At 41.5% G+C, this 27,979-nt stretch overlaps 1 protein-coding gene across 4 annotated transcripts in view; it reads left to right on the top strand.

Moving 5' to 3' along the window:
* TENM2 (teneurin transmembrane protein 2) overlaps positions 1-27,979 on the top strand; it is a 1,539,571-nt gene that overhangs the window by 1,378,454 nt on the left and 133,138 nt on the right. For all 4 annotated transcript variants that reach the window (XM_027606095.2, XM_027606096.2, XM_027606098.2 and 1 more), the window contains 3 exons: positions 12,708-12,902; positions 18,179-18,379; positions 20,063-20,248. In XM_027606095.2, the coding sequence (XP_027461896.1) occupies positions 12,708-12,902; positions 18,179-18,379; positions 20,063-20,248 (582 nt within the window). The remainder of the gene's footprint in view (positions 1-12,707; positions 12,903-18,178; positions 18,380-20,062; positions 20,249-27,979) is intronic.

Here is a 27,979-nt window from a genome sequence, read left to right as displayed (position 1 = left end):
AAATCCTATGTAATCAAACCCGATCTTCTTTTCCTTCTCAATCTGTAGAATTTGTCTTCCTTACATATCCTCCTCCCAAGAAAATAAAATTAATCTTCACTATTTTTTCTAATGCTTTGTAGCTTTTTTTTTTCTGTTTAGATCTTTAATCTGTCTGGAATTTTTTTTTCAGTTTTACTGAGGAGTAATTAACATGCAGCACTGTATAAGTTTAAGGCATAGAGCATGATGGTTTGATTTATATAGATTGTGAAATGATTACCACAAGTAGATTCAGGTACCATTCATCTCCTCATATAGAGGTCTTGCTCATAAAAAGAAAAGAAAGGTAACACAGGAAAAAGTTTCTCTGCTTGTGGTGAGAACTCAGGATTTTACTCCCTTCACTACTGTCCTATATATCATACAACAGTGTTAGCTGCGGTCCTCGTGCCGTACATTATAGCCCGGTACTTACTTGTCTTATGACTGAAACTTTTGACCATTTTCCTCCAATCCACCCCCCCACCACCACCACGTCTGGTAACCACAAGTCTGATGATCTCTTTTTCCATGAGTTTGGTCTGTTGTGCTCTTTCAGATTCCACATGTAGATGAGATGGTACAATTTTGTCCTTCTCCATCTGACATTTCACTTAGCAGAGTGCCTTCAAGTTCCATCCATATTGTTGCAAATAGTAGGATGTCCTCATTTTTTATGGTTGAATAATATTCCGTTGTGTATATACACCATAACTTCTTTATTCGTTTGCCCATCAGTGAACATTTAGATCGTTTCTATGTCTTAGTGGTGATTAACAATGCTCCTATGAATATGGGGGCACAGATATCTTTTTGAGTTAGTGGTTTTGTTCACTTTGAGTATATTCCCAGGAGGGGAACTGCTGTTCATGGTGGTTCTATTTTTTGAGGATCCTTATACTCTTCTCCTTAGGAGCTATACCAATTTACAATCCCACCAACAGTGCACACATGTTCCCTTTTCTCCACATCTATGTCAGCATATGTTAGCTCTTATCTTTTAATGATGGCCATTCTTACAGGCGTGAGGTGATATCTCATTGTGGCTTTAATTTTCATTTCCCTTAAGGGCTAGTGACGTTGAGCATCTTTTCATGTACCCACTGGTATATCTTTCTTGAAGGAATGCCTATTCAGGTCATTTGCCCTTTTTTAAATTGGGTTATTTGCTTTTGTTTTTGTTTGTTTTTGCTATTGAGTTGTATGACTCCCTTATATGTTTTGGATATTAACCCCTTACCAGGTACATGGGGTTTGCAAATGTTTTTTTTTCCTATTCTGACGGTTGTCTTTCACAGTGTTGATGGTTTTCTTTTGCTGTGGAGAAGCTTTTTAGTTTGAAGTAGTCCGACTTGTTTCTTCTTATTTTGTTGCTTATGCTTTAGGTGTCATATCCAAAAAAATCATTAGCAAGATCCATGTTAAGGAGCTTTGTTCCTATGTTTTCCGCTAGGGGTTTCATAGTTTCAGGTCTTACATTTAAGTCTTTAATCTATTTTGAGTTAATTTTTGTGAGTGATGTAAGAGAGGGGTCCAGTTTCATTCTTTTACATGTGAATATCCAATTTTCCCAGCTCCATTTTATTGAAGAAACTACCTTTTCTCCAGTAAATGCCCTTGCCTTCCTTGCCAAATATTAGTTGACCATATACAATTGGGTTTGTTTTAGGACTCTACAATTCTTTCTATTGACCTATGTGTCTGCTTTTATGCCAGGACCATACTGTTTTGATGACTGTATCTTTACAGTATAGCTTAAACCCAAAAAGTATGATATCTCCTCCTTTGTTCTTTCTCAGGATTTCTTTTTCTATTTGTGGTCTTTTGTCAACCAAAATGCCATTGGAATTTTGATAAAAACTGCATTGAATCTATAGATGACTTTTGGTAATACTGACATTTTAACAATATTAATTTTTCCAGTCCATAAGTACAGGATACCTTTCTATTTATTTGTGTCTTTTTTTATTTCTTTCATCAGTGTCTTGTAGCTTTCAGAATAGAGAGCTTTCTCCTCCTTAGTTAAATTTATTCCTAAGTATTTTATTGTTTTTGATGCTATTGTAAACGGCATTAGTTTCTTTCTTTTTCAAAAACTTTGTTGTTAGTGTATAGAAATACTACTGATTTTTGTATGTTAATTTTGTATCGTGCAATTTTATGGAATTCATCAATTAGATCTAAGTTTTCTGGTTGAATGTTTTAAGGTTTTCTCTGTATAAAATCATGTCATCTGCAAATAGAGACAATTTTACTTCTTCCTTTCCAATTCCAGTGCCTTTTATTTCTTTTTCTTGCCTGATTGTTCTTGCTAGTACTTCTAATACTTTGTTGAATAGGAGTAATGAGAGTGGACACCCTTGTTTTGTTCCTGATCTTAGAGGAAAAGCTTTCAGCCTTTCACCATTGACTGTGATGTTAGCTATGGGCTCGTCATATGTGGCCTTTATTATGTTGAGATATGTTCCTTCTTTGCCTAATTTGTTAAGAGTTTTTATCACAAATGGATGATAATTTTGTCAAATGCTTTTTTCTGTGTCTATTGAGATGGTATTATTTTGGTTCCCTTTATAAATGTAATATGTCACATTAATTGGTTGATGTATGTGAACCATCTTCACATCCCAGGGATAAATCCCACTTGATCATGGTGAATGATCCTTTTAATGTACCACTAAATTCAGTTTGCTAGTATTTTGGTGAGAGTTTTGCATTATATTTATTAGGGATACTGGCCTGTAGTGTTCTTTTCTGGTAGGGTTATTTTCTGGTTTGGATATCAGACAATGCTAGCTTCATAAAATGTATTCTCAGCCCCCTTGCCTGGGTGGGAAGATGAGGAGCCACTCTAGGCTACTCTGAGTTTCCCAAACAGGATCTCCAGTTGGAATTTTTTGGAAGAGTTTGAGAAAGATTGGTGTTAATTCTTCTTTAAATGTTTGGTAAAATTCACCAATAAAGCCATCTGGTTCTGGGCTTTTCTTCATTGGGAGATTTTTTTTTATTACTAATTCAGTCTCCTTACTGGTAATTTGTTTATTTCTAAGAATTTTTCCATCTCTTCTAGGTTGTCCAGTTTGTTGGTGAATAGCTGTTCATAGTAGCCTTTTCTGATTCTTTGTATTTCTGTGTTATCACCCTGTAATGTCTCCTTTTTCATTTTTCAGTTTGTTCATTTGGATCCTTTTCCTCCCCCCCTTGGTTAGTCTAGCTAAGGGCTTGTCAATTTTGTTTATCTTATCAAAGAACCAACTCTTAATTTTGTTAATCTTTCCTATTGTTTTTCTGTTCCCTATTTCATTTATTTCTGCTCTAATCCTTACAATTTTTTTCTTCTGTTAACTTTGGGCTTAGTTTTTTTTATTTTCTAGTTCCTTAAGGCATAGAGTTATGTTGATTATTGGGGCTCTTTTTGCTTCTTAATGTAGGCATTTATTGCTGTAAACTTCCCACTTAGAACTGCTTTTGCTGCATCCCATAAGTTCCGGTATGTTGTATTTCTATATTCATTTGTCTCAAGAAATCTTTTTCCCCTTTAATTTCTTCTTTGATCAATTGTTTGTTCAGGAAGATGTTGTTTAATTTCCATATGTTTGTGAATTTTCCAGTTTTCCCCTTGCTCTTGATTTCTAGTTTCATGCCACTGTGGTTTGGGAGGTTCTTGGTATAATTTTAATCTTCTTGATTTTTCTAAGACTTGTTTTGTAGCCTCACATATGATCTATCCTAGAAAATGTTTTATGTGTGCTTCAGAAGAACATATATGCTGCTGTTGTTGAGCAGAAGCTTCTGTATCTGTCTATTAGGTCTATTTGATCATAGTGTTGTTCAAATCAGCTATTTCCTTATCGATTCTCTGTCTGGATGATCTATTCATTGTTGAGAATGGGGTATTAAAGTCCCCAACTATTATTGTATTACTGTTTATTTCTCCTTTTAGCTCTGTTAGTTTTCACTTTATATATTTAGGTGCTCCAATGTCGGGCACATAAATATTTACAATTGTTTTTCTCTTATTGATGTATTGACCCCTTTATATAATGACTTTCCTTGTTTCTTTTTATCATTTTTAAAGTCTCTTTTGTCTGATATAAGTATAGCTACTCTGCCTTTTGTTGTTGTTGTAGTTGTTGTTACCATTTACTTGAAATGTCCTTTTTTCTATCCCTTCACTCTCTGTGTCTTTGAGGCTAACACAAGTCTCTTAGGTAGCATGTTGTTAAATCTTGTTTTTTTATCCATTCAGCCACTCTTTGTGTTTTGACTGGAGATTTTAATCATTTACATTTAAAATAATTATTGATAAGTAAACACTTACTATTGCCATTTTGTTAATTGTTTTCTGGTTGTTCTGTAGATCCATTGTTCCTTATTCCTTATCCTGCTATCTTTTTTGTGTGTTTTGTTGTCTTTTGACATCAGTATACTTAGATTTATTTCTTGTATTCTTTTGGGTAATTACTACAAGATTTTCTCTTGTGGTTACCGTGGAATTTACATAAAATATTTTAAACTTATGACACCATCTTTTAAACTATTAACAACTTAATTTTAATAGATTCATATATTTTACACTTTTCCCACTCACATTTTAGATTATTGCTATTACAACTTACATGTTTTTTATATTGCATAACTTAGAACTAGAGCTAGAGTTGTAAGTTTGTTGTGCACCACTATTACCATATCGCAGACTCTAATTCTATATTTACCATTACCGGTGAGATTTACACTACCTTTTTATGTTTTTATGATGTTAATTAGCATTCTTTCACTTCCACTCACAAAACTCCTTTAGCATTTCTTGTAATGCAGGTCTGGTGGTCATGAACTCCCTCAGCTTTTGTTTATTTGGGTAAGTCTTTATTCCCCCATTGTTTCTGAGGAACAGCTGCACCAGGTATAGAAATCTTGGTTGACAGTTAGTTTTATTCGATGTTCGGAATATGTCATCCCATTTTCTCCTGGCCTGGAAAGTTTCTATGGAAACATTAGTTGATTGTCCTATGGGTATTCCCTTGTATATAACTTCGATCTTTTCTCTTGCTGCTCTTAAAATTCTGTCTTTGTCTTTTACTTTTGACAACTTAATTAATGTGTCACAGTGTAGCCCTATTTGAGTTCAGCCTATTTTTGGTACTTTCAGTCCCATGGATCTGGATGTCCATTTCTCTCCCTAGGTTTGGGCAGTTTTCAGCCATTATTGCTTTAAGTATACTTTCTGTTCTCTGTTTCTCACCTTCTGGAATTCCCATAATGTGAATATATTTTCTTTTCATTGTGTCCTATAATTCCTATAGGCTTTCTTCACACTTTCATTCTTTTCTTTTTGCTCCATTGACTGGGTGATTTCCAATGTTCTATCCTCCAGCTCACAGATTCTTTCTTCTGCATGGTCAAGTCTACTACTTTTGAAACTCTCTGTTGAATTCTCAGTTCAGTTATTGTATTTTTCAACTCAAGGAATTTTTTTGATGGTTTTTATTTCCTTGCCAAACTTCTCATTTTGATTATACATCATTTTCCTACTTTCACTTAGTTGTGTTTTCTTATAGTTCACTGAACTTCCTTAAGAGTATTAATTTGAATTCTTTGTCTGACAGTTCATACATCTCCATTTCTTAGGGTCAGTTATTAGAATTTTATAGTTTCCTTCAGTAGTGTCATATTTACCTGATTCTTTTGTGGTCCTTGATTCTTTATGTTAATATCTGCCCATTTGAGTAATGGGACTCTTCTTCTAGATTTTACAGGTTTGCTTTGGAAAATACAGTTCCTCAACAGTCAGCTCATTTTGGCTTTCTGGGTGTGTCTAGTGGTAATGTCCTTGGGCAGGTGGGGCCTGCTATTATGGTCTGTTTGGGGGCAAGGCAACTGTTTGAGCCCTAAGGACAAGGCTGAGAACAGTTGAATATGACTGCTGGCTTGGTTCTCTACCCAAGTGAAGCTATAGGATAGGCTCCATGGTTTCCTGGATTCCCTGGTCAGGCTTAATAAATAGTCAGGACTAGGTATTATAGTCAGTAATGGACGGACTATGAATTAGTCAGGGCAGCAGGCCAAGACCCAAGGTTTGTACAGTTCATTGTTTGGGAGTTCAAATCAGGCCAGGGTATTCATTGAATTCTCTAGTCATATGAGGCCACTCATTTTGCTCTACAAACAAAGGAAACCACAGGCTGTGCTCTCTGTTTAAATGCCACTGTATGTAGGGTTGTTGAATGGGCTATGTAGCTTCCCATGTGCTCTGGTCAGTTTCCTTGGTCAGACAGGCTGAAGGTTGTACTCAGCAATGAGCAGGGATACAAATTAGATTCCCTGCCAGGGCACTGTGGGGAAGATGCTCTAAAACCAGTAAAACTCTTTGTTGTCTTAACACATGCCGACTTGTACTCCAAGTTCCAGGGCCAAACAGGTCTACTGGCTTTGCTCTGCAAACTGCTGGCTCTGCCTGCCCTACTCTCAGCTCTAGCACCACTGGGCCATGCAGTTTTCACAGTTTTTTTGCCAGTCCTGGCATATAGGGCCAAAAGTCACACTCCAGAGTGTGTGGGGCTATGTCTCAGCCCCCTTTCCTGGGGGGGGGGGCGGGGGGAAGGACTCCTCCAGGCTACTCTTGATTTCCAAACAGACTCTCCAGGTGGGAGGGCCTGAGAGCTACCTTCAGCCTTGGCTATGAATTAATCCCTCTACCTGTGCATAGCACAGAAACCCTCCATGCCTTGTACTAACTTTGCTTTAGGGGCAATCAGCTCTTCCTGTCTGCCTCTTAACTCAAGCACCATTGGGGCTACCCTGCTTCCAGGAGTTGTCACCAGCCCTTCTGGTCAGATAGGGCTGGAAGACCCTCTCCCTACAGTGGGTGGGGCTATGATTCAGCTCCTTGCTTGGGTATGGGCAAACTAGGTTCTAGAGCCCACAAAACTCCTCTTTTAAAGATCAAAATCAGGGGCACCTGGGTGGCTCAGTCATTAAGCGTCTGCCTTCAGCTCAGGTCATGATCCCAGGGTCCTGGGATCGAACCCTGCATCGGGCTCCCTGCTCTGTGGGAAGCCTGCTTCTCCCTCTCCTTCTGCCTCTGCTTGTGTTCCCTCTCTCACTGTGTTTCTCTCTGTCAAATAATAAAATCTTTAAAAATAAATAAATAAAGATCCAAATCAGGCAGGTCTGCATCCCACCAAGTCCCCTGATCAGAGTACACCCCCACCTTTGTTCTGTAGATGAGCAAAATTGCTGGTTGGGATACCCTTTGGGCCCTGCAGGTATGAACTTGGTCTGCCAAGATCCATGCACTAGCTGTGGCAAGCCCCTCCCCATGCTCCCTCGAAGTCAGATTCCCAGTGGTTGGGATTCCCCTGCAATCCCAAGTGGTTAGGATTCCCCTGCAACCCCCTGCAGTTCCCCTGAGATCAGAGTCAGGGCTCCCACATAGCAACCCTTGCCTGGGCTGGGTGGGAGGGGGAAGGGGCTAGGGGCTGGTTGTTTCCCCAGGGTTCTTTTTTCCCACTGGAGGAGCTGAAGCCTCAGGGAGATGTCTCCATGTGGTGCTGCCCTGGCATGGGGGAGAGACAATGCAATGTAGCCATTTATTTTACCTCTTACTGCAGTCTGTCTTTGAGCTGCAGGAGGGTCTTCAGCCTCACCCCCATGTTCTAGGATTTTCTCAGTGGTATCTTATTCATGAATAGTTGTTAGTTGTTCTTCCTGTGAAAGAGAACAAAGTCAAGGCAGTGTCACCATCTTGGTGACATCACTCTGGAATTTATTTTTGAATACATGTTCAGTAGATGTTAAGCTTTATTGTCTACCAAATATATTGCCATTTGCAGGGACCTAGCAAGAAGTGAAACCTACCTTTCCTAACACATTATGCTCAGCACCAAGCTAATTCCACAATCAGGAAAGACAATGGGACACTAGTTTTGATGTTAAAGACACTGAACTTTGCTTGCTTTGCCTTTGTAACCCAAATATTACATCCTCAATTGCTTCAGGAGAATCAAGGCATCCTTATTTCTACATCACTTTTTTCCTACCACCTAACCCAGCTACTAGCACATATTAGGTTATTCATAAATATTTATGGAATAACTGGGAAGTAAGGCCACCAATTGTTAGTGCTATTTTGACAATTTACCCAGATTACTAGGTTCAAGTCTTCTCAAGTCTCTTTTCCACAGAGCCTTTCAATCATATTTCAAATAATTTTTAAAAAGCACAATATCTGAAATTCCCTCTGTACATCTAGCCCTGCCTATAAATGACTTGGCAAGATGCAGATATTTTCCCTCTGCCTTATGAGTCAGCCTTTTCAACATCTCTACATTTTCTCCAGGTATTTCCTCTACTGCAAGCTTCAAGTAGATGGGACTTGTTTTACTTAAAACAGCAGACCTGGGTGGCTTGTCCTGTTACTTCCCACCGAGTAAATAACACTGATAATTCATTTCATCCCTCACAGAGAACTTTGGGAGAGGGGAAAAAAAAAAAAAAAGCTCCAGTTTGATCATTAAAATGAGTTTCACACCATTTAGGTGAATCTAAATTTTGTCTTTTTTTTTTTTTTTGTCATCAGTCCGTTAACTTGTCAGTTGTTAGTGACAGTGGTAATTTATTTTCCTTCTGTGTGAGTCTTAGAGCTTCCATCTACTAGATTTAGTAAAACAAGAATAGTAACTTTATACAAACATTTTAATTAATTTTAAATAGTAGCTTGAATGCACAGTGTGCTGCTCCTGTAAGCCTTAGAAAGAGGAGAGAGAGAGGCAGGGACGTAAAACACGCCACATGTGATTCCAGAACCACCTCCCACCCACAACCAGAGAAGATTAGGGGAAGAAGATGAGCTCTTTCCATTAGTATTATTTGAAAATCTTATGGGGGAGGTGGTGGTGGTGTGCGTGTGTGAGTGTGCGTGCATGTGCCCATTACATGTGTACATCTGAGACATACTGCATTTTTAATGTTATTAACCCTTGCAGTCAATCTGGAGACTCAGTTTGGAATTTCCAGAGGGAACATCTGTTCATCGTAAACCGTGTGTCAGCTACTGAGTCCTTGCACACGTAATCGCATTTAATGCTCCCCTCAACCCTGAAAGACAATATTTTGAAGGTAAACTTGGGTCTCAGAGAAATGCAGTAATCTGACCAAAATCCCAAAACTGGTCAGTGACAGGCCAGGTTTTAAAGCCAGATCTTTATGATACCAAAATCCTTGCTCTTTCCAATTCTGTTCTATGTTACCTCTGGGCAGGGTGTGTGGAGTCAGGAGTTGTTTGTCCTATAACCTGTCAGAAAAAAAATCATGTAGATTTAGTGATAGTAAAAATACAAGAAGAGTTATGAATAACAAGAGGTCCCCCACTTCACATTCAGCCTCTCAAATGAGGATCAGGCTGAGCCTTACATCCTGTGAAGCTCTGGGTTGAGTTATGTCTGAGAATGAGTCAGTTACTCCTGAAGGATGGTGCTCTCCGTGCAGGTCAGCCCAGCGACCACTAGAAGTCTCGCTTCTGGCTTTTGTACTCTGCCCCAGTGGCAAATGGATTACTAAAGAAATTCATTCCTCTTTAAGCTGCTTCCACTTTTTTTTAAGATTTTATTTATTTATTTGACAGAGAAAGAGACACAAGTGAGAGAGGGAACACAAGCAGGGGGAGTGGGAGAGGGAGAAGCAGGCTTCCTGCTGAGCAGGGAGCCCGATGTGGGGCTTGATCCCAGGACCCCGGGATCATGACCTGAGCCGAAGGCAGATGCTTAATGACTGAGCCACCCAGGCGCCCCTGCTTCTGCTTTTTTATGTGGCATCAGCCAAGCCCATCCAGTGCCCCGCTTTCCAGAGAACACCACAGAGTTTTGCATTTTTTACCACACTCCTGGTGAGCACACAGCAAACATATTGAAAGAAGGCTGCATTTAGAATGTGGAGAATTCTTTGACCTCACTATTCTCCATTTTTTCCCCTGAGTAATTTAAGTAGGTCACATTTTAAATTTGATTTCCCAGGCACCTAGTTTTAAATAAAATCCATTCTTACCTTTCAGACAATCCTATTTTTTTTCACCACGTGGAGTTTATGCAGAAGAAAAATAGTTTCAATATGAATAAATAAAATATTATAACTGCACTTTATCAATTAATAAAGACAGTACTTATTTGCTCCTTACTTTCTACCCTCTTCTACTCTTTGAGAGGAAAGAAGGTGCAGTGGGAGTCCAGTGGTGGTGATTTGATGTAACTTTCTCTGCCGTTCATGGCAGCTTGTCCAATATAGAATCCTCAAGTCAGAAACAGCCTTGGAAGCTCATTTCACTACGTGTGTGGCTGCCCTTCTCACTAGTTTCTTATTTCAGTGGGCGAGAGTAGAAGTGGGGTAAGAAATGGCGCCAATTCTAGTCTCTCCAGTAGAAGAGATACCTTTAATGTTACCTAGGTCAGAAATGGAAAGTGGATTTTCTCTCGAATGCCAACTTTGCCTTCTTGCAGGTCTCATTCTGGGCACTGCATTGAAGCTTTTGAGGCCCTGTCTAGGCTCTGGGTGACAAGATGCCATGATCATGCTCACTTGATGATGTCTGCAGAGGTGCAAGAAGGGCGAATAGTAGTTCATGTGCACACATTTGCCATTCCTGCCATAGAGCTTTGCATGTTCTGTGAAGCACTGATATGGAACAAGTTTACTTTGTCTTCAAAACCCTCCCAAAACTTTGCATAAGCCCATACTTTTTCTCATGCTTTTCATATTTGAACAGTTCCTAACCTGAATCTTGGGCACCCTGGGTTCAAAGTTTTCTTCTACCCTCTCTTAGACCATCAGTGTGGGTAGCAACTCTGTCCAGATCTCTGCTTATGTATCCTGGGGATAGAAATCATGCTCCCTACATTTAAGGAGAGTCCATCCAAAATTCAATATGTGGCTTTGCTGTTCTCACTTTTGAACTCGTTATTTATTGTCCTCTGGTAGATTCAGAAGGATAAGAATTCTACTTGGAATTATACCCTAAATGATTTTCACAACTGTTGTATTTATTATAAAATGTTTTCAGGGAGGATATCCTTCAATCATACGTCAACTGTTGAGATGTTTTTGTTTCAAGTCAGTTTCCAATTAAGTTAAAACATGCACTTCCCCCCAGAAAAGGCACTGTGTGTGCAGCATGAGGTCTACTCCAGAAACTGTTTTGTTTCCACATTTTTCATAAATGTCCTTTTAGCGCTTGCCCATAACCTTCCTATTTGAGGATCTCTAAATATCAGGAACATAGGAGAAATATTTACTTACATCAGCATTGATGAATGCAGAGCTGAAAGGAAATCAACAGTGATGAACGTGGTCCTGTCCTCAAGGAGTTTAGAGCTCTGGGAAATTAGACACTCACAGAAGGGAAGTTAATTATTATAAAAACAAGACAGAAACCTGACAACAGGGGATGATTGATGAGCCAGTGTGGCACCACTGACCGCAGAGTGATCTGATTAGATGTGCCACTGCTTCATAGGACAGGGACACAGCATGGGCTGTACACACACACGTACATGTGCATTCCAAATCACGCGAGAACCAGGAGTCACTGAAATACCCCTGTTGGTCATTCCTGAAGGTCCCTGAGTGCCAGTTGCATAGCAGGGAGTCGTATCCTCCTTTTAGGCCCAAATGAAAGACCCAGTTGTAAATTTAGGTTCTTTACAAATGGATTCTGAAACGTAAAGCCCAAAGCCTAAAGGTGACCACTAAAATCCCACTCTTACTCTCTAAAAAAATAATAAATTTTTTATAAATTTATTTATAATAAAATTTATTATTTTAAAAAAAGGGGTGAGTTGGCACGATTAAGGCAAAACTGGTAAAAACCATTGGTAATCTCATACCAGACGGTCCTCACTGATTTTTAGCCTTCTTCTTATCAAGGGATGCAGGAGAGTCCCAGCCGAAACAGGACTACTAGAGGTTTCCTATCTTCCAGCTGCACCCTCCTTCTTGCTCTTTTTTTTTTAATAGTCTAGGAATATTTAGTCTATACTTTATTACACATGTCATGCTTTGAGGTAGGCAAAGTTATCCCTTTGTGGTCTAGATAAGGAAACTAAGGCATAAAGAGATTAAGTGTGTAAACCGTGGCCTATCCCCTTTCCTTTTTTAATGGACACCAGCTTGTCAGGAATAGGAGCCATCTAACCAGAGGGTAAAATACCCAGCAAAACGGGATCTGATTCCCTGTGCCACTGAAAATATCGTGTGCATCCACGTAGCTTTGTCAAGGGCGCAGCTGAAAGTTGGGCCAACCTGCTTTCCAAGGGGATTCCGCCTCTTTTGAGCTTTGTGACTTTGGCCACCTACCCTGACCAGTCTGTACCTCATGCATAAAATGGGCATCAGGATTCTAGCCTCCACTTCATCAAATAATTATGATGGTTAAGTAATAAATTGCACATAGAGCATTTGATGCTGTGCCTGGCACATAACAAGCATAGAATTGGTGGTCGCTACTGTTATTAGTAGCATTTTTGTGGTTGTCATTGTGATGGTTACATTTGAAGTCGGCTGTGCACCTCCACAACCAGAGTCCCCAGCCTAGAACACTGCAAGCAAAGCTGAAATGCCAGGTGGGCTCTACCTTCTTAGATGCACGCAACCTGTCAGGCACTCCCCCCTGTGACCTGGTGCTCTGTCTCTGGTTTTTGCAGCTGCCTGCCCTGTCCTGTGCAGTGGGAACGGACAGTATTCTAAAGGGACATGCCAGTGCTACAGCGGCTGGAAAGGCGCCGAGTGTGATGTGCCCATGAATCAGTGCATCGATCCTTCCTGCGGGGGCCACGGCTCCTGCATTGATGGGAACTGTGTGTGCTCAGCTGGCTACAAAGGCGAGCACTGTGAGGAAGGTAAGCGCTGCAGGGCCAGCCTGGGCAGCAGCAGAGGTGGGAGGTGTCTGCAGGCCCAGACTTTTGCTAATGAGCCCAATCCAAGGCTCCGCATTTTGCAAAGGAAACTTCAATATTTTGCACAAAGAACTCGAAACACCTTGGCTTTCGTAGACTTCTAAGACTGTAGAAAACACAGGCCTGTGGAGTGGTTCTGGAAGGAATGCTTTGTTTTACCGTTCTTTATGTTAATTAGCTACTTTTCCTCTTTAAATTGCTTTCTCTGCCTTTGTCTTTCTGCTCTTTGCCTGGAACTCCTCCTCCTCCCCTTCCTGCTCCTTCTTTTCCTTCTTTTTCTTTCTTCCCCTTCTCCTATCTTCCTTCCTCTTTTCTTTGCTTTATTTAAAATCCTCTGATTTGGGAATTACTAAAGCTGTCCAGAAAACAAAACAAAACAAACAAACAAAAAAACCACAAGAATCCTTAATCTCCCTGTCTTCCCTATAGCTGTGTTTGTTTTTTTTTAACTGTCCCCAGGAATCAGTGCCCACATATGTCTGTGTACATTTTAGCAAAAATAATGTCCATAGAAAGCAGTCAGACTTGCACTTCCAGAATATGGTCTCTGGTTGTCCATCTATGGTTTCTCTTTATATGAAGTATCAAGCAGAATTGGTAGGAAGGCACGAGCCTAGGTGCTGTCCATCCCAGCCCACTCCCCAACCTTTGAATTGGCTCAGTTGTTCTTTACCAGCTGAGCAGCTTTCCTCTACTTCAGTCTCCCGGGCAAACATCCCCATACAACTCAAAGAGCCTTTTCCCTCCCATGTTCCCAGTGGAAAAAGAAGTGTCAACTCTCCCAACAAACTAAGGGAAATGGTGAACCCCACAGCCTACCCCATGTGAAACAGCTTGAGAGGACCACTCAGGATGCCCGCCAAGAAAAGACTCTGTTAGACGCCATATCCTGTGTTCTCCCTCAGCTGCTCACTGCCAAGCTGTAAGAAAGGACCTCAGGTGCTGTGAGGTTCTCAGGTGTGAGGGGATCTGACCTCACATCCCATTAAGTTATGGATCTCCAGTGTCCTGTAAAACGTAACCAATCATTGTAGCCTTTACCACAAAGTAATGACAGTAACTTATCCGTAGTAACATACAAAAGTTCCCCTTCTGAAATCTCCCATTTCATAGTTTTTAGAACTCTGGTTACAAAGAGGCCGCTTCCATGACATTATTCTTCTAAGGTTTTCCAATACAACAGTGGTAATGCCCTTAATGGGACCCAGAAGTCTGACCCCCAGATTTTCATTTGCTCAACACTCTATAGATTTTTTCCTCTATTATAAAAGGTAGCCTCCCTCCATCTGCATCATAAAACCAAATTGGGAGTTTGGATGGAGGAAGGACTGATTTAATAACCCTGCTTGAAAGGTTAAAGTTCTTAAAGATAAATGGATTACAGAAGGCAAAGCCGCATTTGCTGAAAACATGGGAGAGGCCAGTAATATGACAAGAAAGGTTAAAACGACCTTTTGCATACATCATTTGGCGAGAACGAAATGATAGAGCAATGACATTGCCCGTCTTAGAATTTTTTCCCTCCAGTAAAGATTGCGCATATCTATATGAGTAGAATTTCAAGTGATTTCTCAACTTTCTTACTCTCCCAACCCGTCCTATTTAAATGTTCCAAATGAATTAACCATCCAACAAAACAAGGAAGCCACGTGGATCATTATGAAAGGATGAAATCTCCTCTATTGATTTCTGCTACCCAAAAAGAATGAACCGAGGTGATTCATATGCTGTTTTCAAAATAGGAAATGGAATCAGAAAGTCTGGATCAGCACTTTTTCTTCCATTTAGCTTTTTTATTTCTGATATTCATCATAGTCATAACGTTCAAACAATTTACCTGAAATGACCATGGCAACGAAATCAATAGTTGCCATCTTCCATTTTTGCTGCATAAACATTGTTGTACTATTAACAAATTTGCACAAGAAAATGAAAGGACGGATTCCCGAGGTTTCATTCAATGATGTCTGGGGGAGTGAGAAGGTGATGAGCGAGGAATTGACATATTAGTTTAAGTCAGCCATGTTTTCATGTCAGTTTCATGGTTGAGTCATTTTTCAATGACATTTAACTTCATAAATGTAATTCATGGTTCTTCAGGGGTTTATAGGACATATTGTTTGTAAAACTCCTTGACCTCTTTTTTTATCCTTAGGGATAGAAATTGCATTCACAACCCTTTTTTGTCAAACCTACAGAGGGCCCAAGACTAAATGAGTTCTAATGATTTCAGCTGCCGGGGGGCTGGTGTTGTAAGGCACATGGTGCTTAGCTGGTAAAGGCCACTGTCCCCCTTTTAAGTATAACACTGTTTCTATTTATAAAGCTTCGTAAAATGCCGTTGTCCCTCCTGCCTGCTGAAGACTCTAAGGATGTGGCCACAAGACCATCTTATGAAATTGGAACCAAATTTAAAATTCATAGTGAAACTGCTCTTCTTGAAGTCTGAATTTAGTTATTCCATCAGCTGCTGTAATTCTGTAGCACAAAGGGCATATTTACTGGTATAACTGAAAGAGTTAGCTCATATTTCTAGACATAATAAATGATTCTTTGGATGACATTCCACTCCTGGGCTAATAAATCCCAGTGGATTTTCCTCCTTTCTTCATATTATAATTTAAGATAGAGAAGAGAAAACTAATTTATCTGGAAGAAAAATGACATTTTCTTTTTGCTTTCTTTTGGGGGGATATATTACTTTTTATTTCATCCTTTTAAGAAAAAGGTTATGATATATTTTTTTGAATTTTTTGAAAGCTCCTAGCTGTTGGCACCTCACCAAACATTTTAAATAGCTAATTATAGATGGAGAATAATTTTGAGGACACATAGCACATGAGATATCTTTGTGTCTATTTTGATTTTGCTGTATTAGAAAAAGGGACAGAGGAAAAACTACAACTTTGGGATTTTCTACTGTTAGAAGAACATGGACAAGATTGATTCTGAATGAATTAGTTCATATTGTGCAGATCCCAAATTACATAGCATTCCTCCCCAAAGCAAGAAATTGTTAGCACCGTTTCTTTCTTCTCAGTTCTTCATGGATGTTTGTCTCACTAACGACAAGTGCTTATAGCAAAGTCTGCCATTCATTTCTGTATCAACTGTGTATTGAACACTTACTATATTTTGTTAGCCATACTAAGCATGAGACAGACACCAAAAGCATTGCACAGCCTCTTTGTAAATGTCTTCTATGTATTTGAAACTTTCGATTCATTTACCTCCAGATGCACTCCGCCATCCTGAGCAAATCTGAAGGTATCAGAAGGGTTCATATCGTCAGAAGTTATAGTCCCCAAGACAATGGATGCAACCTTAAAGTGATTGCAACCAGAGCAACTAACATCATCATAAATATCTCCAACTAATAATAAATCACTGAAATTCCCCTTTGTGAGAGTGTATTTTTGATTTCTGTTAAATCAGTGGCAGCTTCTGTTTCCCCATGGCTCAAATAGTTTTGAGCTGGTTTTCATAAATAATATCTTCCTGAGAAGATTCAATTGGATCAGCTCAGAAACATCTCCTTACACTGAAAATTCTTATTGTTGCCTCAAGAGAGCAGTGCTCTTTGGAAACTTCATGGAATACTGTGATTTCTAATAAATCCAAATTCCTGAAGTCTGATATCCCCCAAAATGAAACAGTTTGTGGCATGGGTAATCTAAATAATGTCATGTTTAGAGCCAAGATATCATCAATACCATTATTCTGTATGGTATAAGAAGAAAAAATATTGAGACTATGCTACAAAAAGCTGGGACCTCAAAGGGTTGCCATCTTGGTGTCATGGTAAATTATATAGACACCAAAAATCTTGCATGTTTCAATCTTGGCACTGGGCAGAGAGAGAAATCAAAATCTCTGAGGACTGGAACTACAAGATGGCACGCATGCACATGAGGGACTCAATTACACCAGCAGTGTGGTCCAAGAAACCTCAAGAAAGGAATTTAAAGTAGTCTCAAGCTGGCTGTGCCCCCAGGTGATGGCAGAAGCAAATGCTTTACTCTAGGCCGAGAGACCTGATTTCCAAGCTGTTAAAATGAGGAAAATGGGTGTCTTAGTTAAATAAGGCGACGAGACCTGCCTATTTCTCTGATCCACAAGACAGTATCTGAGCCATCTGCAGGAGCACCATTCGCCATTCAGACCCCCACAGTGTGCAGTGTCCTCTTCTCCAAACATCTCTGCATCATTTTCTAGGAACACCTGAGGAAGTTGGTCTTCCTCTACAAAGCCCTGTTTGCCCAACTCTGAGCCTGGATAGATGTCCAAAGTTTGGGGTCACATTCCCATGCAAAAAGTCCTGTCTTTGAGAACTGGCTTTTGCCGCTCACACCTCTCCTCATTCTGAGTTGCTTCTACAGTGAGAATCTTCATGTTACCTACTGGATGCATATCCACTCTGAGTATTAAGATGGCCAAACAATCAGACCATGAAACTGCCAAGAATGACAGTGACCAGAATTCACTCCTCTGACTGACAGTCTGAGACGGTGTCAGCACCTCGGCCAGGCACTCACCCATTCAGGCCCCTCCTGATTATGTATAGGATGGTTACCTCTTTGGGATCATTTCCACACCCAGGTTCACCTCTTCTATCCTGCTCTTTTACTAACTCCTGCAATAGATGTGTGTTTGGAGAATGAAACCTAATTTTAGACATAGCCTAAGTGACATTTAATTAGGAAAGTGACTCATTTATGAGTTTCACTGGTTTTCTTTGTAATCCTTTGTTACCTTCTGAAGGCAAGTATTAGTGAAGTTAGAATGAGCCTTCTTTTCCTCTCTGATAGTGAGGGATAATTGGGCTTGGGGATACATGTAGAGATATCACCAGCATTCATGTCCCGGGCTCAGAAGCTCTGATATGATTTACTGAAGGTACTAACATTTGTAAGTACAAGGTTCTCAGCATTGAATGACACACGTCTATATCTGGTTCTTCCTAACTGTGCTTGAGAAAGCCCCTCTTTCTCTTACCTTCTCTTCAAGTTTGAGATTCAGTGTTTTGGAAAATAAAAAAAGTCTTGAGTTTTTTATGGGTTGTTCTTCAAGAGACCACGTAAGTATTACCTGGGCTGCTCCATTTGCTTGCCAGGGGATAGGAGTTAGTGAATTACCGATTTCTAGAGCAGCAAGCTGGCATCTCGTGGCCCATCCCCCATGAGTGATCAATACTCTTCCTCTTTTTGTTTTGTTTTCAGTTGATTGCTTGGATCCCACCTGCTCCAGCCATGGGGTCTGCGTAAATGGAGAATGCCTCTGCAGCCCTGGCTGGGGTGGTCTAAACTGTGAGCTGGCAAGGGTCCAATGCCCAGACCAGTGCAGTGGGCATGGCACTTACGTCCCCGACACGGGTCTCTGCAGCTGTGATCCCAACTGGATGGGTCCCGACTGCTCTGTTGGTAAGCCAAGAGGTTTCCTCCTCACTTTTCCCAACACTCAAGCCCCATGCTCCTTCTGTGAGCCCAAATGGGTGGGAATCTACTCTTCACACTTAGCTTGGGATGAAGGGACATAGGGTAATTGCATAGTGCCTTTCTTACTCTCTCTTCCTCAGTCATGGAGTCTGTGATCCTGAGAAACAAACAAACAAACAAACAAAAAACACCACGGGTTCTCGTGCCTCGTTTGTTTCATCACTACAAACGGATGAGGGGCCTGGGAGGGATGCTTCCATTTGCATTATAGGTTTTCTTCTGTACACTCCCTCAAGGTACCAGAAAACAAAACAGAACAATTCAGTCCCAGACAAACTGAATGGAACGTCCTATAAAACAGAAAAGAGGCTCCCTCAGGGTGCCGTGTGAACATGTTATAAAACTCCGCAATACTCCAGTGACAGGAAAATAATGAAGTTGCGCGGTACACTTTATTTTCCTAAAATTAAGAGTATGTGTCTTACCTCCCGAGTGACCCTAAAATGGAACGGTTCAACAGTTCAAGCCAGTCCCAACCTACCCGAGAATGGTTCCATTCACAGTGACAAGTGCCTATCCAAGCAAGCGATCATCATTCCGCCCCCTTCCTCTGGGTAGTGAGACAGCTGTTAGATTGCCATGGCAATCAGGAAGGGAATATATGTGAAGCTTTGCCTACAATGGGAAAGAAATGAATATTTCATTCCAAAAGAAAAAAAAAGAGTCAGTTCAAATGGGCTATTTTGAGACGTCTTCTCAGCCCACTCGCCTCTGGCTTCAACGCTGATGCCGGGGGTCCAGGCCAGGCTCTGCAGAGAATGGGGGAGGAGGAGCCCTCGATCCAAGGCCCAAGCTTGCTTCCAATATGCTGTGTGACTTCAAGTGAGTCACTGCCCCTCCTGATTGGGTTTTCCCTGCCCAGGCACGATGAGCCATGCCTCCCTCAGCAGTCTGTCGTAAGGATGAATGTCTTGGCACGTGCTTGTCCTCGAGTGAGAGGTCTGGAACGCCAGAGAGTGTATATCTGTCTGTCTGTCTCCTCCCCAAGCACAAAAGACTTTGAGCTCCTTTGAGAAAGAAGCTGTGTAAATGTAGCACAATTAGAGCGGTCTTCATTGCCACAAGGTGCCGATCAGGCTGATGGCTGGGTTTGCAATCACTGTGGAGATGGAGCTGTGGGCTTCCCGAGTGACCTTTGGTCAGTTCAGGCTCTCAAAAGGGTCAAAATCTCAGCTGGCCAGGGAGTCAGGATCCACATGCATCTGTCTGACCTCTGCCTGGGGTGGCCTCAAGCTCTGGAACAGTGGTTCTCACACTCCGGTGCACATCAAAACCACCTGGAGGACTTGGGAAAACAAATTTCTGAGCCCCCCTCCCAGAGTGTCTGATTCAGGAGGTCCAAGCAAGGCCCAAGAATTTGCATTTGTCCCAAGTCCCCAGGGGACCGCGATGTTGCTGCTTTAGGGACCCAGCCGTGGGAACCGCAGCTCTAGAAGCCACATAACAGTTCGTACCCAGCCCGGTGGAGGCTCGGGCCACCCCCCGTGGGGACACACCTGCTGGGCTGTGGGGCCTGCTCCAGGGACCCAGGCCATGTGTGTGGTCTGGCCTCCAGTGGAGGGTTTTGCCAGCTGTGGTGTTGAGCTGTAATCATTGTTTTTCTTCCAGAAGTGTGCCCAGTAGACTGTGGCACTCACGGCGTCTGCGTCGGGGGAGCCTGCCGCTGTGAAGAGGGCTGGACAGGCGCCGCTTGTGACCAGCGCGTGTGCCACCCCCGCTGCATTGAGCACGGGACCTGTAAGGATGGCAAATGTGAATGCCGAGAGGGCTGGAATGGTGAACACTGCACCATTGGTAGGCAAACGGCAGGCACCGAAACAGGCACATATTGCTTTATTTTCATAAATCGTAGATCTATAGTGATGGTCGTGCATTGCAACGGGCTGTTCCTTCAGGGACACGGGTGCTCTACAACATTTCTGCTGCCTCTCCAAATCTCCGGGGGGGCGAGGGAAGGGAAAAGCAAGGTCCCCAACTAGAAAACGCTTTCCCTTCTTTCCAGAACTCCAGATTGGGAGGCAAGGGACAAAACCAGATAAAATCCATTCAAATGACTGATTTGGGGAGGGCGAAATGCACACGCATGGGAAATTGTCAGGTGCCAAAGGTTTCAAACACCCCGTGTGACTGTGGTCTACAAGTCTCCCCTTTTTGAATACTCTCCCTGCTGGCTGGATCACTGGATCCCAGCTTGCTGGCAACAATTGAACTCACTTATTTTAGACCAGGTTAGATGCAGGCAGGACTCCCACGTTTCCTGGGGAGCCAGGGACCACCGGAAAATGTTTGCGTACCCTCCTGCTGTCCCAAGACAAGACGTCGTCCTTGGGCCCCTGACCCTCCCCATCACCGCCACCACCGTTCAACGGTCATTCCCATGTCATTCTCACTCAGCCACCTTCCTGCATAAGTTTCTTGACTGAGATTTTTTTTTTTTTAAGGTCGTTTTCTCTCCTGAGAAGTAACAGTTTCCAGGTTTCTTCAGTTTTGCTTTTGATTGCTTTTTGTCAATGTTGTGGTTCAGGGTAGGACAATACTGGATTGAATGTATCCAGTTATCCCTTTGAGGAGATGGGAGCCAACTGCTCTTTAGTTTTTCACATCCCTCAGACAGTCAGAGTCACAAACTTATCAACCTGAGTATCCTTTTACCTCTAGTTTTTGCTTTTGCCGGATTGAGTTCATTGTGGAGCTGGCTAATCCACTCACTTGCAAAGAAATTCTCAGAGCAAACTACTGACTTGCCCCCTTAAAGTTACCTTTGAAGCTATCCATCAAGTTTGTGGCCCTCCCCTCTATCCTAGCCCTAACACCTCAGTCAACAGATTGGCTACCTGGAGGGAGAGACGGAGTTAGGAGCTTGTCCAGGGCTGACTCATGAGGTCAGACTCAATTTCCCATGCTGTTCATTTGAGTGGTGAAGCAGAGATCAAGTATACTCTGCATTAGATTTACCCCAGTTCCGTCTAATTGGGCATCCAAGGGGCAGCGTGCCAGTCCAGGCCACGACTATAGCACTGGGACCCTGCAGGGACAGTCTGTTGGCAGTGAATTGTTTTTGCAATCTCTCAATGATGCTCCAGATCCTGCTCCCCTGCAGTTGCTTTCATCTTCTGTTCCCTGCCGAGTCTGGGGGATAATTCAGAAAACTCTCAAGGGAGGGATGTGCATAGCCCACTACCAAGCCAGTTTACAATTTGTACCAATAGCTTCCAGTCTTCAGGAACGTTCCTCTTGATGGGCCTTTGCATGCCTGGGGTGATTTAAAGACTTTCCCCCAACCCCATACCTCCATTAGCCCCAGTCCTCCCCCCAACCCCACGCCTGGAAAAAGAGCTCTTGCCAACCATTAACCTTTAGGTAGAAAATCCTACTTTCTTTCAGTTCACACCATCCAGTCTCACCTCCTCTTTGTGCTCCCTTTCCACTCCTGCTGAGGGTTTGCTGGCCCCACAGTGATGCCTGCTGGCTCTCCCCTACCCACAACTCAGACTGACTCTGGGAATAGCTCACAAGAGCACAGCCCAGATGGATTGGGACAATTTTGGGGAAAACTATGGCTGAGGGGACCATAGCTGACCTGCTGACTATTTTTCTATGGCTTACAAGCTAAGAATCGTCTTTACATTGACGAAGTTAAAAGAGATATTTTCTGACACATGACAATTAAATGAAATTCAAATTTCAGTGTCCATTAAACAAAGTGTTTTTCAAGGACAGCCACTCCCTATCATTGATATGCTGTCAGCCTGCACACTCCATCTTAGTGCTGTGTCCTTGCCACAGAGACCACACGGTCCACAGAGCCCTGTGTTACCCGGCCCTTTACAGGAACAATTGGCCCACCCCTAAATTAGACAGTTGCACAGATTTTGTTGGAAAAAGAAGAGAAGAAAGAGGCTGGTCCACACGCACTTTAGGGACAGGTCCCCAGCTGTGGTTTGAAGGCTGTCAGAGGAAAGGTCAAGGTCCAGTGTGGGAGTGGGGAGAAAATAATAATTGAGTGGAAGTGTCTCTGGAGCCTTTGAAGATGAAATGGGATGGATGGTGGCACCTCTAGCCTGGGTAGGAGATGTTGAGTTTATGGCCAGCAAGAGAACATAGGAGATGTGTCGTTCTAGCAGCCCTGTGGGTGAGATGAATTGCGGAAAGGTGTTTCTGCTACTTGAAGTGCCTGGTTCAAGTCTCACATGCGCATGCGCTAACATGCATGCGCTCTCAGGAGACATAGACAGCGTGCAAATTCACATGTCAGGTAAAGCTACCAAAATGAAGGGAGTTTCAGGTCCAGGAAAGTCTCTTGTTCAAAACTATGACCTCTTGGACTGTATGAGTTCACGCTACATAAGTTATAAAGATATTTATCACCAAAGTCTTTTCTTGTGAGAAATTGGGACTCCCTGGTTTTATTTGTAGGATAGGTGCTGTATCCTCAAAAAAGCCAAACAATATCTTGGCTGGTGAGATTTGCTATTCAGAATCTCAAGATGTTTGGTCGCACATAATTGCTTCTTTTGCTTTTCAACCTCTAGCCCCGGAGCTACTGTGCGGAGTTTTAGACTTTTATTTTGAGCAGACACTCCTGTCAATTCATTTTAAGTAAATACCACAATTTACAAGCCCAGGATCGGTTCTCCTCCTCAGGGATACTGACAGAAAGGAGAGAGAGGCTTTTTGGTCCTTTCCAAGCAGAGCCTCAAATGCTGTATTTTGAAAACAGAAAATAAATAAGAATGAAATGGCACCTAGTCTACAAACAATGCACTAGGAGATTTGAGGTGAGGCTGAGCCTGGGTGGTTTGTTTTGGGGTACTTGCGTTGTCTGCAGCCTATTTTCAAAGGGTTGTGGTGAGAGGTGGTTTTCTTAGGATCATTGCTAATCATCAACTGAACAATTGACATCAGCACTGGCTGATCGAATTTATTGTGCTGAAGGAAGCAAGAAGATAGATGCAGGGGGCCTGGTGGGGGCGGGAATAAGGATAAAAACTGACTTCTAAAACTCAATCAAGTAGGATCTATGCACGTTTGGTCAAATGCATTTCTGGAATTTTCAACCGAATTATTATTTTTCTATATTTGGAAATTTAGTACATATTGCTAAAGATTTAAATATAAGGTATAACATTTCAATATTATCTGTTAGAGTTAACGTCTTGGTAGACTGGGTTCTACCAAGCAATAATTCTTATATTACGTTTTTCTAACAAGTTAAATGTAAGGTATGGCTAAAACCTACAGAATTGCATAGATAAGAAGCATGCTTTGAATCCAAATGAACTACAATTCATGTTTATCTTTGGAATATATTAGTATTATTTGGATAGCCTGCAGTTTACTCTTATGAATAAATCAGAAAGTGCATTGTGTGGTTAGATTAGTTTTATTCTTTAAACATAATCCTAAAATGGGTTGTTATTTCTGTCACCCACCACCCCTTACTGAACTGGGGATTGAACTTCAGAAAGCCATCCAGAGACTATATCCCCAAGGCATAAAGGGGCTACAGAATAGGTCAAAAATCACTGTGAACTGTAGTAAACTCCACTAAGTGTCTGTTGTAGAGTAATTGTTCATGTGCTCTGCGAGCGCAATAGCAGAGCCAAGTACAGGGAGAAATAACATTTTGCCAGAGAACGCAAGGAGGGAAACTAAATGCTAATTGAGGACTGTTGCTATTGTCTCCTGAATGTGGGCTGTCCAGACATCCGCTCTGAATAACATAAAGAAACTCACCCACAGGATAAATCCACCAACACTAGGCGCCAACCCTCAGTGAACTCTTTGATATCTGGGTAGTGAGCAATGCCAGTCATGGCGATTACAACTTGTTTATTTTGTCTGTGTGGTCTTGAACTCCAGTTGCATTTCAGAATCATGAGGACTCGATTTCTAGGACCATGTGGGGCTAAGTGACCTGCCATGTGCCACAAGTCAGAACAGTTTTCTTTTCCCTCTATTTCACTGGGGCCCTTCTATTTTTCCTCTTTAATTGGTTGGGGAAAGAAATAGGTTCTTGTGATATTAATAAGGAAAATGAATCTTTACCCAAGGTAAAACCAGCCGTGCGACAATCTGATGTGCTGATTAAGTGATTGTCATCAGAAGTAGACAGGGTCACAGTCCAAGAGGGAAAGAGCTTGAGAGCTACAGGGAACAAGATGGGAAGGAAGTGACTATCAAAATTAACCAACTTCAGACTGAGTACAGCTGCTTCTGCATCTCATTCCAGTTTCATTCTAAGTTATGGAAACATTTTTCTTGTAGCTTTTATCCTTGAACATTCGAGCTTTCATCACTCCACAATGAGATCAAGTTGAGATGAAATTAGGCACTGTGGAGCCATCCTTACCACCAGGTCTGTGGGAGCAGCTAATTCTCTGATTGGTTAATTAACCTATTCCTCTGGGGGCTCTTATTAGAACCTATGCTAGGAGCTCCGTTCTTTTTTGAAGTGAACACCTGAAGCGATGGTCTTTCACTGTTAAAGATTATGGACAAACTTTTAGCGGAGTTACACTTCTGAATGTTTTCCCCACAAATTTGGCCAAAATGTGAGCCACCACGTGCCCAGAAGTTCTCTTGGAGTCTGGGTCAGGCAGTCTACCCAGCTTTCCTACTCACACTCAGAACGAGGACCAGAAGGTAGAAGTTACAGGAACACCTTTACTACTCACTCTAAAAAGTAGAATAAAATGAAAAGAGAAAAGTGCCTTGCAAGTAATCAGATTCTCATCACTCAAAGTGTTGACTGTCTCAGCCTGGGTGTTGAAGAAGGGCTTTAAGCATCAGTTGGAAAATAGACTACAGAGACAGACATGGGCTCACCTTCGTTTAATGGCTTGACCATTCTGTAGTTTAAATGGAAATTTTTTTTTGGTAATTTTTCCTATGTGATTTAGTAGTATGTGCCCATCAAAAAAGAAAAGGGGGGCGGGGTGCCTAGGTGGCTCAATCAGTTAAGCGTCCAATTCTTGATCTCAGCTCAGGTCTTGATCTCAGGGTCGTGAGTTCAAGCCTTATGTTGGATTCCATGCTGGGTGTGTAGCCTACAAAAAAAAAAAAGGAGGAAGAAAAGAGGGAAAGGAGCCTCGATGTTTTAGTTCTGTGGGGAGACAGTGACTTCGAGTATTCATGTACCATAGGCTTACTGTTTTAGAGGATCCTATTGATATACTAGCCTGTGGCCCACAGTGCTGAGGCCAGACCCAACAAGTAAATAGCTTAGTATGAAGTGTTACTGACTTCACAAGAGCACAGAACTAAAACAGTTTGGAACTCTTAGGACAAAAACCCATGGGTAAGGGTTAGCATGAAGAAGATTCTACATTCAAAGGAAAACATAGAGGAATAAGAGCTGTTGAAAAAAAAGGAGGAGGGTAGATTTTCTACCCTAGTATAAGTAGTGATTGCTCCATGACTTGAGCTTTGACAAAGAACCAACTGTTCAATTTACTAAGAACTAGTTCCTTCCAAGTTGGGATTCTTGGGTCCCACAAAATGCCCTCAAGACTTTACATTAGAAGGAAAGGAACACAAAGAGGGCCCTAGAGATCTGAGCTCCTATAGGTATTTGTGGTGGATATTTTCCCATCACTTACTATCTGATTTGTTGTGGTTTCATGAAAAATAGATTGATGGAGGTTGGAGGATATCTGTGTTCTGGGCTTGACTCTGCCACAAACATTCTGGGTGCTCTTGGAGTAGTCACCCACCTTCCCAGCCTCAGTTTCTTCCTGTGGCAAATGAGGGGATTGGACCACATAACTGCTTTCCAGAGTGTAGTCCCAAACATGAAATGCTTTTCGTTGGTGTACAAATATATTTTATTGAATGGTTACATAGGGTTTTTAAAAATATGTGTTTGGGAGAACTATGACTGGCTCATCAAACTCATGATTATACTGGTATTGTTTATAGATGTGGCAAAAGTGAGTAGCAATATTAGGCCTGAATGAATTTAAAGAAACATGTTAAGTAAATAACAGTGCAGATACTGCAAATATCACGAATGCAATATATGATAGACTGAATTTAGAACACAGTTGGATGAGATGATCTCTAAGGACTGGTCCATCTCCTGAATTTTTTTACTTTGATGCAAAATTATATGAATGGGCCACTCTAGTACAATCAAACCTTTCTCTTTTCTGTAAGGCATGGGGAGGACTTCCAAGTAGGATCCCATAATACAAACTTTACATTAAAGGACTAGACACAATGTAGTGTTGGCTCAGCTGATGACGCTTTTTTTGAATGGTTGAGGATAGTCAGTGGTACTTTTTTGTTTCTCCATCTGCTTATCTCTGGTCCAATTTATATCTGGTTTACCTAGGAAATTTTTTCTCTACATTGAAAAACTTCCTTCCATAGTCTGAATAATCAGAGTCCACTTTATTCCTTTATATTTGTGTTTGTTGGTTTAAAAAATGGTGTTAAGTAGAGGCTCATCTATCTATATCCACTTTACTTGGATTCAGGGCAATGCAAGCATAATGAAGCACTTAAGATACAGGCTTATATGTCAGTCTGCCTGAGATCAAATCCTGGCAGGTTTCCTCACCTTTGTGTGCCTCAGTTTCTTTGTGTGCAAATGGGAAAACAAGAGATGACCTACCTCATTGGGTTATATGTGAAGTATGGGCACAGTGCCTACCATAAAGTAAGAGCCAAACAAATGTGAGCTAATGTCATCATCATCATCATCATCCTCCAGCCCCATCACCACCACAATTATCTATTACCAGTCTAAGATAAGAACAGGGGAAGATCATCAAAATAAATTTCTCATTAAGACATTTCTCTTATTTTCAATCTCCCTTTCATATATCTGCTTCCAACCTATCAAGCAGTTAGCAGCATTTCAAAAATAATACCTACCCGCTATCAATTTCCCAGTTTTGTTCTGTAACTCACTGGCATCTTCTTCGTACAGAGAAATATAAACTGGCTCTCTTACCTGGAATTGAACCTGCTTATTTTACCAAACAGCCCAATTATACATGGAATCAAACATCTGAATATCCTCATGTTAATGGAGACTTGTTGTGAAATTGGGGTTTGCTACTTTCAACCAAAATTTCTCTAACTAGACTTCTTGGACATATTCCAGAGAAGCCAAGAGGTCTATGAGAATTTGTTTTTAATTCTGGGTTTCATTTTTATAATAAGTACTGTTCAAAAGAAAAGTCTTTTCCTTTGAAGTAGTGGTTTAGAATTATGTTATTATTGAATAGAATAAACCTTCAATTCTTTTAAGCCATCATTTCTCAAACTAGGGACCACAGACAGACTCTAGAGGAGTCTGGAAGGACACTGCTTCCTTTAAGAAGGAACCTGGCATTTCTCCCATTGAGGATGCCACTAGGTCATCAGTGTCTCTTAGAATACCTTGTCCTGGTCTCTCCTTTTCTGATTCTGGGTTCCAAGATTATATTTGTACTTGCTCTGTACAACAAGAAATAACCCAGGAGGCTCACCTTTGAACTCAGTTGAGTCACACATGACTTTTGGAGACTCAAGAAT

Source organism: Zalophus californianus, chromosome 5 (assembly GCF_009762305.2).
Source record: "Zalophus californianus isolate mZalCal1 chromosome 5, mZalCal1.pri.v2, whole genome shotgun sequence".
NCBI classification, from domain to species: domain Eukaryota; kingdom Metazoa; phylum Chordata; class Mammalia; order Carnivora; family Otariidae; genus Zalophus; species Zalophus californianus.
This window is presented reverse-complemented; position numbering and strand designations above follow the sequence as displayed.